The sequence below is a fragment of the Alexandromys fortis genome, unplaced genomic scaffold (genome assembly GCF_014885135.2).
Source record: "Alexandromys fortis isolate MF-2015 unplaced genomic scaffold, M_Fortis_MF-2015_v1.1 scaffold_253, whole genome shotgun sequence".
NCBI classification, from domain to species: domain Eukaryota; kingdom Metazoa; phylum Chordata; class Mammalia; order Rodentia; family Cricetidae; genus Alexandromys; species Alexandromys fortis.
In genome coordinates this window covers 1,539,200-1,552,494 of record NW_026068124.1, presented here as the reverse complement: position 1 = coordinate 1,552,494, position 13,295 = coordinate 1,539,200, and the positions used below count along the sequence as shown (strand labels likewise).

At 34.2% G+C, this 13,295-nt stretch overlaps 1 protein-coding gene and 1 pseudogene across 1 annotated transcript; both read right to left on the bottom strand.

The window, feature by feature from the left end:
* Positions 1–1,039: 1,039 nt before the first annotated feature.
* LOC126490609 (olfactory receptor 143-like) lies at positions 1,040–1,954 on the bottom strand (annotated as a pseudogene).
* Positions 1,955–7,509: 5,555 nt separating this feature from the next.
* On the bottom strand, positions 7,510–8,469 carry LOC126490650 (olfactory receptor 143-like). The gene has a single exon (XM_050125719.1). The coding sequence runs from the start codon at positions 8,461–8,463 to the stop codon at positions 7,510–7,512; it is 954 nt and encodes a 317-aa protein (XP_049981676.1). The 5' UTR covers positions 8,464–8,469.
* Between the last annotated feature and the right edge of the window lie 4,826 nt (positions 8,470–13,295).

The window sequence follows — 13,295 nt, the reverse complement described above, 5'->3', positions numbered from 1 at the left end:
ATTCCAAATTAAAATGAAAAGCCTCTAATACAAAATGCTGGCAACTTCTTAATGATTTCTTAGTATGAATCCTACCTCCAAGATATATATATATATATAGGTTAGGTGTAGGGGTTTTGCATTATATTAAATTTCTTTATATTAAAAAAATCTCATTTATGATATTAAGCGCTTAACAAGTTCTAACCTGTCTGTATCTATTTTTTCATTTCAAAATAAAAGCAACAACAGTAGTGTCATGTATTTTAGAGACTTATGAAAAATTCCTTAGAACAGTGTCTACCATATAATAATTCAATAGGTATGGTAATTACTGTTGGTAATATCAGTGTTATATGAAAATGTGTTTTATTTACTCAGTAAAGCTCCAATTTTTAATTGCATGAATTCTTTTTACTATGTGATCTTTGGATAAATGTCAAAAATAAAAGGTAAAAATGAATGTGATAAAATATTTACAAAGAAACTGGTGATATATAATATGAAAAATTATGGAATTTTTTACTATTACATAACCTCTTATCTATGTAAATTAATATATAGAGAATAAGTCTATCAAATAAGAAATGAATATATAAAATTCCTACAAAATCAAGAAATTAATTATTTTGAGATAAAGAATAGTAGTCAATAGATTTTCTAAGATAGAAAAGGTATCTAAGAAACAGTAGTAGGTAGTGTTGTCTTACACAGAAAAAGTTAACAGAACAAGGTCTTAAAGTGATATGGGAAATGTACACTCTCTAGGGTACAAATGAATCAGAGGATACGTCTAAACATAGACTAGTAGCATACAAGGGAAAGAAAAATGATACTGTAGAAAGCTTAATACTATAGTAACAGGAGACAAAGTAAAATAAATAAATAAATAGGTATACAAATAGAGAAATAGATGATAGATAGATAGATAGATAGATAGATAGATAGATAGATAGATAGACAGACAGATAGGTAATATTTAATGAAAAGACAAAAAATGAGAGTGAAACAGCAGACAAGTGTAATAGGATCAGATCTAAGAGAAACATTCCTAGATAAATCAGCTTGTGATTCTCTTCATGGTTCTCTTCACAGCAAGTTTGACATCCTTGTTTCTGAGGATTCAGCATGGGCACCAAGAAGGTATAAAAGACTGAAAAAACTTTTCCCTGGCCCACAGTTTCAGCAGATGATGGCTTGACATAAGCAAGCAGCCCAGATCCATAGAAGAGACTGACAGTTATGATGTGAGACCCATAGGTTCCCTTGGCTTTGGACCAACCCTTACCTGATGACATTCGAATGATATTGGAAAGGATCATAGCATAGGAGACTAAGATAATGAGGCTAGATAATGAGATAACTGTACCAACTGCAATGAAGTTCACAAGTTCATTGACATAGGTGCTACGGCAGGAGAGCTGGAGAAGTGGGAAGATGTCACACATGTAGTGGTTGATGATGTTAGAATCACAAAACCTGAGCCTGACCATACACCCTGTGTGAGCTGTGGCCCCAGCAAACTCCATTAAGTAAGACCCAACCATCAGTGTAAAACATATTTCAGGTGACATAATAACCTTTTATAGTAGTGGCTGGCAAATGGCTACATAGCTATCATAGGCCATGGCTGTCAACACATAGCTTTCTGAGCTCACAAAACAACTCAAGAAAAACAGCTGAGTCATGCATTCTCTGAAACAAAATTCATCAACATTTTGGGGATAAAGACAAATGAATAACAGAAATGAATGAAGGAGAGATTGAAGATAAAATAGTATATTAGAGTGTGGAGGTTTGAGTTCAAGAATATGAGACTCATTAAGTTCAAGTTTTCCATCACAGTGGCTGTGTAGTTCACCAAGAACAGAGAAAATAAGGGCAACTGGAGCTCAGGTTGTTCTATCAGGCCCATAAGAATGAACTCTGACACTGAAGAGTCATTTTCCATAATCATTTGCTTCATATTTGGCACCTGTAAGAATGTTTACAAATGAACTTATGCATGATTTAGTGATTTACAAGCATGAGTTGAGAGAACAAATAGACAGACCTCCAAGAATAAAACCTGTTCATGTTGATTCCTAAGTAACCCCTATTTCTTTCCTATACCCATAATATGGATCCACAAAAGGTGTCAACAGACTTCTAGTGACTCGGAATATAATTTCTTCCCATCCCTTGGTCTTCATTAATAATAACGGTTGAAAAGATTAATACATACAAGGCTTCTTTCAAACCCAAGATTTATGAAACTCTGAATTTCAAGGAAAATTGTCAAGACAAAAATTCAATGTTCACTATTGGTCATCTAGAAACATTCTTCCTCTGGTAGAGTTCTCAGTAACTTCCTTCTCACTATTCTAGGAGAGTCAAAGCTGATAATGAACTGTTTGATCACAACCAGTACAGATAATGTGTCAGTTGCTCAAAGAGATCCCTTGTGAAATCCCTTCTGCAGAAGACATTTCTGTAGAAGGTTCTTTCTACACACTCAAAATCAAACAGCATGTGTCTACAAAACACTACCTCACTCACTCAAATAAAAATATGAAGGTCAAGGTATATGAGAAAAATGTTATAAGTACAGAAAAGTATTCTCTATCATATTCTCTGTGTGCTATGTGCCCCTTGAGGATAAATATTACTGAGTTGATGTTTACATCAAATGCTGTAAAACTAATGTGGCTCTTTTGAGATTCAAAGTCCTAGTCAGTTTATAATTTTCCACCAGGGAGTATCTAGTTCCCTGGGTATATTGTCACTGGTTCCCTTTTTCATTCTCATTATCCTCTACACAACTCTACAAAGGAATCTTAGAGAACTTGTCACTTGCTAATTGCAGATTGGACCAATAAACAGTATTCCACGGGTTTAAACCTCTTCAAGATAGATAGATAGATAGATAGATAGATAGATAGATAGATAGATAGATAGACAGACAGAAAGACAGACAGAAATTACAGATAGATTAAACTCTACTGATAAATTGGGGGGGGAACAGGCATTCAAGTAACATAAGATTACATCTATACCTCTTCATTTTCATCAGTGCATATGTAGATTTAAAGACACTTGTTTACATATAATTATATCATCATATTCTTATAATTATATCTGGTGTATACTTAATAAATAAACAGACTCATGGAAAGGAAATTGAAAAATATAAGTTTTGAACTGATGATAGAGTTCTCGTTTAGAGTACAAAAGACTATGGGAATAGTTCATACATTTTATGCATAAAGATACAGTAAGCTGTTTTTTACATCATATGTATTATGGCAAAATAGAAAACAGAGACAATTTAGGGGCAAAACTATTTATTTAGTCTCTGAATTCCATGGGACTTTGGTCTATCTTTGCAGGGAAAGCAGAACAGTAGAGAAGTTCGATTTGCTACAACAGTAGGAACATGCAGAAAACACATCTTACATAGAAATGAACATAAGAGACATTTGGTCCTAATCACAAGTCAAGATAACCTTTGAGGCCTTTCCATGGTTCTCGACCTTTTCTAGTGAGGCCACAATCACCCAAAATAGTACAACCAACTTACAGCCCAACACTAATGTACATGAGGCTTTATAGGCCATTTTATGTTCAGATGATAATGTGTTCTATCCTTGGATCTAATTCTCTACACTTTCACTCTAACATCAATGATGTTAAATTCGTATCCTATCATTATTTTGCTTTTTTAGTCATTTGGCTACAAGGGTTGTTTTTGATATTTATTATCAGTTTATTTGGATTAATAGGCTTTCATATGAGGAAACAAAGAAACTTTATAGCATTCTTCCTAAACTGCCTAAATAGTGTCTTTCTACAAAGCAGTGTAGCTAGGATTATTGATTTGAAACAGTCATCTCAGTAACACAGCTGACAATACCAATTGCATGTGCAGTAATGAAACAAATGGAATACTGGTAGACTATTATGAAACAAAGTTACACAAGGTCTTCATAAAATATCTTGAAATTTTGCAACTAAGTCACACACACACACACACACACACACACACCATCTGAGAAAACATTCTAAATGCATATACAAGTAGCTATAAACATATACATTGTGTGATCAAATGAAATCACTAAGTTCTTAACAAAATCATGTACACAAATATTTATTGTAATGTCATGAACTATAGTAATAAAGAACAAAAAAATATTATGAACAAATTTCACAAATAAAATATCCGGGTTTGTTTGGTTGAAAATAATATAACAGTGTTGGAATAATGATGAGCATATTCAAGTTAATATATAAAAGTTTATATCCAGGTCAATAATAGAAGTATTTCTCTAATATTTTCAAATATCTTACCTGTGAGCCCTCTAGTGTCAAGTATCTTCATTTAATGTCTTACAAAGTCAGAAGAAATATGTACAATAGTGATTTCAGAACAAAAGAAAAGTGGTATTTCTTCTATCAAAAACTTTTGTTTTAAAAATTTAATTTGCCTAGTTCTTGACTTGATATTTTTACCATTCGCCATTTTATAAAGACCATCTAGAAAAGCATAAAAGACTACTAAAATATTTTAAATGTCATATAAATAACCAAATATGCCAGAGATTTACTTTTGTAGATGTTCTGTTTACTAAATTCCGCTGCAAAATACCTAAAGATGAAGGAAGGATAGCTTTGACAGCCAAAGTAAACCATTTCTTTTCAGATTTCCATGAACTTAATGGCTTAAGCAATTTAACACTGGTATCATTATTTATTTATTTGTTTACATATAAAATTTTGCTTAAATGTTAAAACTAAATTAAATTTAGTACAAAAAATAGCTTTCAAATGCATTATGTGCAGGATGGTTATACAATATGGGGCTAATTTCAAAATTCATAGGTCACAACTCTTCAAAAGTATTAATTAATTAATAACAGAAGGTCTGAGGCAAAGAGCTAGTAAATCAATATATCTAATGCCAAGCATTCTTTAAAAGCCAAGGGCAGTGGGATTCAATGATTTCCACTAAACTCCTCAAGTAGAACACAGTCTCTTAATAGATGCAAATAATGTTAACCATTCAAGAAACATACACAAACTACCACTGAGGTCATACTATGTGGTCATTATTAAATTCTCGTGTTTCATTAAGTTCCATGAAGAGAGGCGGCGACATATGCACCAAATTATAAAATTTACTCTCTAGTGAACTATGGACTCTTATGAAGTATACATATCTTGTTGATATCACGGCTAAGCATCCTGTTTTTCATTCTGATAAACAATCCATCATTTCTAAGGATAACTCACTCATAAGTAGTTTTTATAAAGCAAAGAAAACCAGCCTACAAATCACAACCCCAGAGAACCTAGCAAAAAAATGAGGACCCTAAGAGAGACATACATAGATCTAATCTATATGAGAAGTAGAAAAAGGCAAGATCTCCTGAGTAAATGGGAAGCATGGGTACTATGAGAGAGGATTGAAGGGGAGGGGAGAAGAAAGGATGGGAGCAGAGAAAAATGTATTGCTCAATAATATCAACAAAAATTCTCAAGAAGAGAAACTAATAAGAAGGCATCGCTGCAACTTTCAATATCAGAATTGAAATTGGGTGAAGGCATGCAAATAGGAACACTTCTCAAATCTGTTGTCTGGCTTTGAACATCTCTGATAACCATAATCTACTCTAAGGACAATAATTAGAGATTATCTAAGTCATATGTTTTTTTTTTTGTTTTGGTTGTTTTTATATTCCAGTGTATGGATCAACATATGAAACATACGACTTAATGATGATCTCTTTGTTGTGTTCATCCTCCCTACTGCATTTCAGCAATCTACGTTGAGCAACTATTGGTAGATGTTTGTATATCTTAATAGATTTATACAGCTGAACTCCAACCCAAAGATGAAGCTATACAAAAGTCTAAAATGTTGTCTCTAAGCATCATGTGAGGGAAATAATGGAATAAGAATTTCAACTCACTGAGCTTGCCAATTGTCGAGGTTGAGTGATTTGAGGGACTAATTGTCCTCAACACAGAATCATAAAAGCTGTAAATAGTCACGCTTGTTTCCAACCAAACCCAGGACTCAGCCAATTTCTGTGCAGAACTTCATGTCTCCCCAGCCACTGTCTTTATGATGTGAGTCTTGGCCAATGTCAGTTTTCAAGTCCCAAACAATTCCTTGTCTTAGCTCTGGGAAATATTGGGTCATGATAACACCCTCAAACTCTTCAGAGGCACAGGTATCAAGGTGCCCATGTGGTCATCAGATCCTCTCTCTCATTCAGACTCATTCTGAACAACTCACCAACTCTCTCTGTTACTTAATTCTCTTTCTTTCCTTCATTTGGTTTCTTTAGTAGATCTACAGTGACGTAAAAGCTAGGATTTGCATTACTAATTATGCAACCTAAAACAAGTCAAATCCAGAGAACAGAACAGAATTATATTAACACTATATTTAAGAATGTTACAAAATACACAGACATGCAGGTAGATTATGTATTTGCTTGGTTTGGTATGAGTTGTAAGGAAACGTTCCTATGAAAAGCAAAATAAAAAGTATACATTTACACATTTAAATAATAATTCCAGTTGTTCAATATTTGGGCCATAAACACCTGTATATGAACAAATGTTTAAGATATATACATAAATGTATGTGAGTATATGTTTGGACATTTGTGGCAAGAATCAAACAGAAGCGTATACTAACAATCCATCACTGGGTTTTAATGTCACCTATGGTTTCTTTTTTAGAAGTAAGTAGATGTTTCTTTGAAAATATAATCTTTATTATATAACAAAGGGAATAACAACTTTAGAAATTACATGTTGTTATAGTATGGTTACCAAAAGTAATCAGTCTGTATCAATAGTTTGAATGCAATGACAAATTCTATTGTATTTAAGACAAAACATCCTTTTACAAAAAAAAAAAGCAAAACACTGTCGTTATTTGTTAACTTAAAAAGTCTGAATACAAAATTAGTCGCTTCAACCCTCAATAAAAATAAAAATTGACCATTTCTCCAAGAAAATAAATACATAATGAACTTTTGCAATGATGAGGTACAAAATTCAAAATATAAAAATCTTGAACAATAAATCCTGGAAACAATTTTTTGTCATTCATTCTCTTCTTTATTACAAATCACAAGAGTTTTATAAAACCTTAAATTGGAAAAAAACCCTCAAATTTCTCTCTGAAAAAATCAACACAAATAAATTTAATAGAAATATTCATTCCCCTGGAAATCCTTGGTTATAGAATGCATAAACAGTTGATAGATTTGTCTTAAAGTATACAATATGTCATCTTGTGTCTCTACATTTTACAAAGATGAAGCTGGATCCACATTCAGGCCGAGTGCCCAGATCAAAAATATTTTTCTATCCCAGGTAAGAAAATCAAGAATTTGGTGGATGAAAGAGAGGAAATAATAAAGAGGAAATTTTGACATAATATAAGAAGAAAGATGAGTGGAAGAAATAGAATATTGAAAAGAGGGTGATAAAAAATGAAATAGAGAGAAAAATTCAAATGGGAGATGTGGACTATGACATCCCCAGCCGTTCACTTATTCTGAGTTTCCTCAGAGTGTTCTTTAGAGCAAGCTTCACATCCTTATTCCTGAGACTGTAAATAATAGGATTCAACAATGGTAGCAAAAATGTACAAAATACACTGAGAACTTTCCCCTGAACCACAGACTCATCAGATGATGTTTTGATATGTGTAAGCATACCAAATCCATAGAATAAGGAAACAGTTATTATGTGAGAACTACAGGTGCTCATGGCTTTGGAGAAACCTTTACCTGATGACAACTGAATGATATTAAACAGAATCAAGGCATAGGACATTAAGATGATAAGGCTAGATGCAAGGACTACTGTGCTGACAACAACAGAACACACAAGCTCATTGGCATAGGTGCTGCTGCAGGAGAGCTGAAGAAGGGGGAAGATATCACACATGTAATGGTTGATGATGTTAGAATTACAAAACTGTAGCCTGACCATAAACCCTGTATGGACAATGGCAGCAGTAAACCCCATCAAGTATGAACCAAACATCATCAGGGAGCATGTCCTAGGAGACATGATGACCATGTACAACAGGGGTTGACAGATGGCTACATAGCGATCATAGGCCATGGCTGTCAGCACATAGCACTCAGAGTTAGCAAAAAGGCAAATAAAAAATAGCTGAGTCATGCATCCTGTAAAAGAAATAATGTTCTTCTCTAAGACGAAACTCATTAGTGTTTTGGGAGTAAAGACAAATGAATAACATAAATCAATGAAAGAAAGGTTAAAGAGAAAAAAGTACATAGGAGTTTGAAGGTTTGAATTTAGGAAAATGAGGTTCATTAAAGTCAAGTTTCCCACCACAGTGGCTACGTAGTTCACGAGGAACAGGATGAACAGGGGTAGCTGGAGCTCAGGTTGGTCTGTCAATCCTGTGAGAATGAATTCGGTCACGGAAGAGTCATTCTTCACAGCCATTTTTATCACAGTAGATCTGGAGAAAATGAAGTAAAGGATCACATTAACAAACACTCTGTCACTGACTCCGAACTGTTACAAGATCATGGTAATTCAAGGCCACTGTGCCAATCACTGAAGGAAAATAACTTTCCATTGGTGAGAAATCTCCATTTCTTTTTTTCCTATTTTATGGTGAGCATCTACCCTGAGAAAATAGTGACATACTCTTAAAGTCTTTAAGCAACAGTTTCCTCCAATGTCTTTAGTCCTCATTAAAAATTATGGATAGAAAAAGAAATAAACCGTCACTGTCTCATGAACCCATGATTCATATACCTTTGAGATATATGGGATGTTATGAAGATAAAGATGACTGATAACATAGTAACCTCTGTTCATCTGAATATGTCGTTGTTTGACCACAAAGGCCCCTTTATTCCAATTAGGCTAAGGGGCCTAAGTTTCTGATAACAAGGAAATATTAGTTATTAATACAAAACTGGCTTTAACCTCCTAAAATACCTATTCCAGAGATATACAGGATTTCAATATAAGAATTTCTCTTAAAACTTCTCTTTATTTGGACAAAGAAAAATAACAATCCCATCTGTGCTTCCAATACATCATTACATTCAAGTGAGACTCTTATAACCTAGCATTCTAGGAAAATACATTAGAAGTTACATTAGTCAGAGATCTCTAGAGTCACAAAACTTATGGAAATATATATAAATATTATATATATACATACATATAATTCAAATGATTTACAGACTGCAGTCCAAAAATGGATCATTATGAATGGAAGGAAGAAGAATCTAGTAGCTACACAGTCAGATAAACCTGGGTGTCTCAGTTAGTATTCTGGTATCCCGAAGAAGAAACGGATATGCTGGTGAGGTGAGGATAAGCAGGTGAAGAACAAACTCTATTTTCATTGTCCTTATACAGGCATCCAGCAGAAGGTGTGTCCCAGATTAAAGATATGCCTTCCAGGCTCAAACTCTGAATTAAGAACAAATGTCTTACTGCCTCAAGATCTGGATAACAATGTGTCCTTCACTTCTGGATTATAGTTCATTCTGGTTATATTCATGTTGGCAGCCAAGAATAGCCACAAGAGATGCACACAAAATTATTCTCTTCTAGGTGGTACCTCCCAGGTTGAGTGAGTCCCTTAACGGTAATAATAACAGAACCTGTGCTTCTATCATGTAGCATAGATATAAACACTGTCTCTTTGAGACTCAAAGTCTTGCTTAGTTTGTTATTTCCCACCAGGAACACCCAAGTCCCTTAGGAGAGTATTCAGTTGTTTTCTTTAGAATTCTACTCATTATGCCCTGCACAACTCGGCAAGAAAAGAATCCAGAGACATACTCACTTGCCATTTCTAGGAATTTTCTACAAACGCTGGGAATTGCATCATAGCTATTAAATAAACACTCTAAAAAAAAAACTGTAAAAAAAGGGTTAGCGTAAGGAATGGACATTCAAGAAATTATGTTTCTTAAAAATAAAACTATGTAACAAGGTTGTTATTTTCTGATCTGATAATTTTTATTTAAGTATCAGTACTTGTATCTATAAAATATGGCTCATAAAAAGGGGCCTGTGACACGGCTCGTGGTAGAAACCTTACTTTGCATACACAAGCCTCTAGGTTTAATCTCAGTACTGTAGTAATGATAATAAAAGGAATATGAAATAAGAAAAAAGAGTTACTATATCATACTATTGTTTTAATTAAATTCAGTTATCCACATAATATAGCATATAAGACTATTATAGATACAAAACAGATGTGATCCCCCCCCTTCCTTATACCACATCTCTACAATGCATCTTCAATACAATGTACACAGAGGAAGTAAATATATACTATGCTGTTCTCCTGGGTAACAGTATGAATTCATCCTTTGTCCATGCTCATTATTGTATGGCAGTATTATAATTCACACCGTCGCCACATACACACCTGTTATTACCAATAAAATTTCTCTAGACATTCTACTGTATTCCATGAGCACCATTAAGACTTAGAAAATTATATGGTGGAAACAAAGGGCCCTCCTGGCTTTGAAGTTTTCTGCCAACTAACCTGGTCTTATTATATAATAGAACAAAACTTACAGGTAACTTGACCGTTCTCTAAAGCAGCTGTCAATACTCTGCCCCCAGTCATTTCTCTACTAAGATGGACCGTTAAAACAAAGAACTTCCTTAAGGAAAACTGTATAATATAGAATCACTCCCCACAAAATCAATCATGAAACCAAAATATTCTTTTTCCCAATTCTATGCCTCTATGTGTGAGTCAGCCGACCATAAAGTGAATTAATAGACCTCCATTCCAGAAAGGGTCTTGGTGTATACTCAGAAAGAATTAGTGTGACAAAACAGGACAAAGAAGTATCAGAATAAAGAGCTGAGCTGTATTTCATATTCCAAGTTGGTGATAGTTCCTTCCCTTTTGCTTAAACACATTTATAGATAGCTTTTAAATCTCTCTCCATCCTAGCAATAACATTGGGCTGTTTTCCATGATCTTTAAGTTTTCATTGCCAATAGCTCCTATTTCATGCATAACCTTGAATAATGTAATGCATTATATTTTTCCTTTGTTAATTTGTCTTTTAAGAATGCTAGATTTGGTCCACAGGTATATTCTCTGCATCATAGCATTTAAGAAGCTGAGCTGAGGAAACAAAAATTCAAGACTATACAGTGAAACACTTTGTTTTGCTCTTCTTATTTCAATAACATAAAGGAAACAATGTATTGAATTAAGAAAAGAAGAGGAAAAGCCCAAGTGGGAAAGAAAAGAATGGTTTATGACCCTCATAATGGCAGCGGCAGGGGATTAAAAATCACCTCTGTCTATGTTTACCCTGGCAAAATTGTCCAGGTGAGTCACTAGTCTAAATGTACTGCTGCAGTCCACAGGGTTGTGTTCTGGATACATGACTGGGGTGGTGAGGTACTAAAGAAAGAAAAGACACACAGGCACATACACAGGAAAGCTGATATTGGACGGAACCAGTGTCTATGGTGATGCACCAGAAAGAGACTGAAAACCAATGTTCATGATTCTATACATCTGAATCAAGAAGGATGGTTTCTTAGCTATGCTGTATTTCTGTGAAGAGATGCCATGACCAAGCTAACTTATAGAAGACATTATTGGATATACAGTTCCAGGGTAATGAAAATGAGTGCAGGATATCCTCAGATGAGATTAATATCTGGATTATTCCTATAGGAAGGACCACTCGATTATCCACTTCTAGCAGTCATAGCTCTGGTTTTAAGTAGGTGGTTGGGACTATGTATGAGTCAAAGCAAAGGTCTTTGTAGTCTGTATACTCATATCTTCAATATCATTGATGACCCATAGTTTTTACTGTAAGAGTTGGGTTATTAATTTCATCTATTATATAAAGAATTCAAAGGGAGGGGAGGGCAATTAAAATAAGGATAACAGCAGGTAAAATAGTTCAAATGGTTTCTACTTCTTGGGTATCTACGGTGCTAGTGTAAATTAATTTGGTTGTTAGTATAAGTGTGATAATGTAAAGAACTAAAGAGCTAATTAGGAATACGATTATGAGTGTATGGTCATGGAAGTTTATTAATTCTTCTATAATAGGTGACGAAGCATCTTGTAAGCCTAGTTGGGAAGGATAAGCCATGTAAGATATATAGAGTTTAGTCTATAATTTAACTTTGACAAAGTTATGTAATTTATTTACTAATATCTCATTGAGAAAGACATAAAGGCTATGATGCTGGCTTGAAACCAGTTTTAGGGGGTTCGAATCCTTCCTTTCTTATTTCACTTTAACGAAAGTGTGTTCTTCAAATGTGTGATATGGTGGTGGGCAGCGGTGAAGTCACTCTAGATAACATTATTGTTAGAAATAAGGGGGTGGAATCAGATTAGTAGGAACCCCTGCTACAACTATAGTGCCTGAGTGAAGGAGTGCAGATACAGGGGTTGGTCCTTCTATGGTCGTTGGGAGTCATGGATGTAAGCCGAATTGTGCTGATTTACCTGTAGCTGCAATGAGGAGGCCCATTAAGGGGATGATATTTGGGCTGCCTATCATGAAGATTTGTTGGAGTTCTCATGAGTTTGTCTTTGTGCAGAATCAAGCTATTGCTAGGATCAATCCAATATCACCGATACAATTGTAGAGGATGGCTTTTAGGGCTGCTGTGTTTGCATCTGCTTGGTCTTATCATCAGCCAATTAGCAGGAAGGATATAATTTTTATAACTTCTCAACCAATAAAAAGTTGAAATAGATTATTAGTGGAGGTTAGGATAACTATAGTAATCAGGAATAGTAGTAAGTATTTAATGAATCTATGAAGGTAGGTGTCTGAGTGCATATATCATATGGAGAATTCTATGATTATCATGTGACAAATAGGGCTACTGGCAAGAAGATGATTGAGAAAAAGTCAAAGTTTAGGCTTAAAGATAATTTTATAGACCCGATGGTAATTCAATGTCAGTTGGTAACTGTTAGTTTGTGTCAGAGTTGAAAAAGAAGGACAAGGGAATAAGGCTAATAAAGAATGTGTATTTAACACATAAGGTTACATAGTTGGGGAAATTAATGCGTTTTGTTATATTAGCAAATGAGATGATCATTGGGAAGACAAAAAGCATGAGAATAAAGAAAATAGAGGATGTTTATTACTTTTTTTTTACCCCCTTTCAACTATCTTATTCTGTATTTTTGTGTGTGGAGGCCAGAATTTGAAATCGGGTGCTTCTATTGATCTCTGGCTTCTTGTTTGTTTATTTATTTATTTATTTATTTATTTATTTATTTATTTATT

Excerpts from the sequence above, each read along its gene's own strand:
- LOC126490650 (XM_050125719.1), bottom strand. The coding sequence starts at position 8,463 with ATGGCTGTGAAGAATGACTCTTCCGTGACCGAATTCATTCTCACAGGA.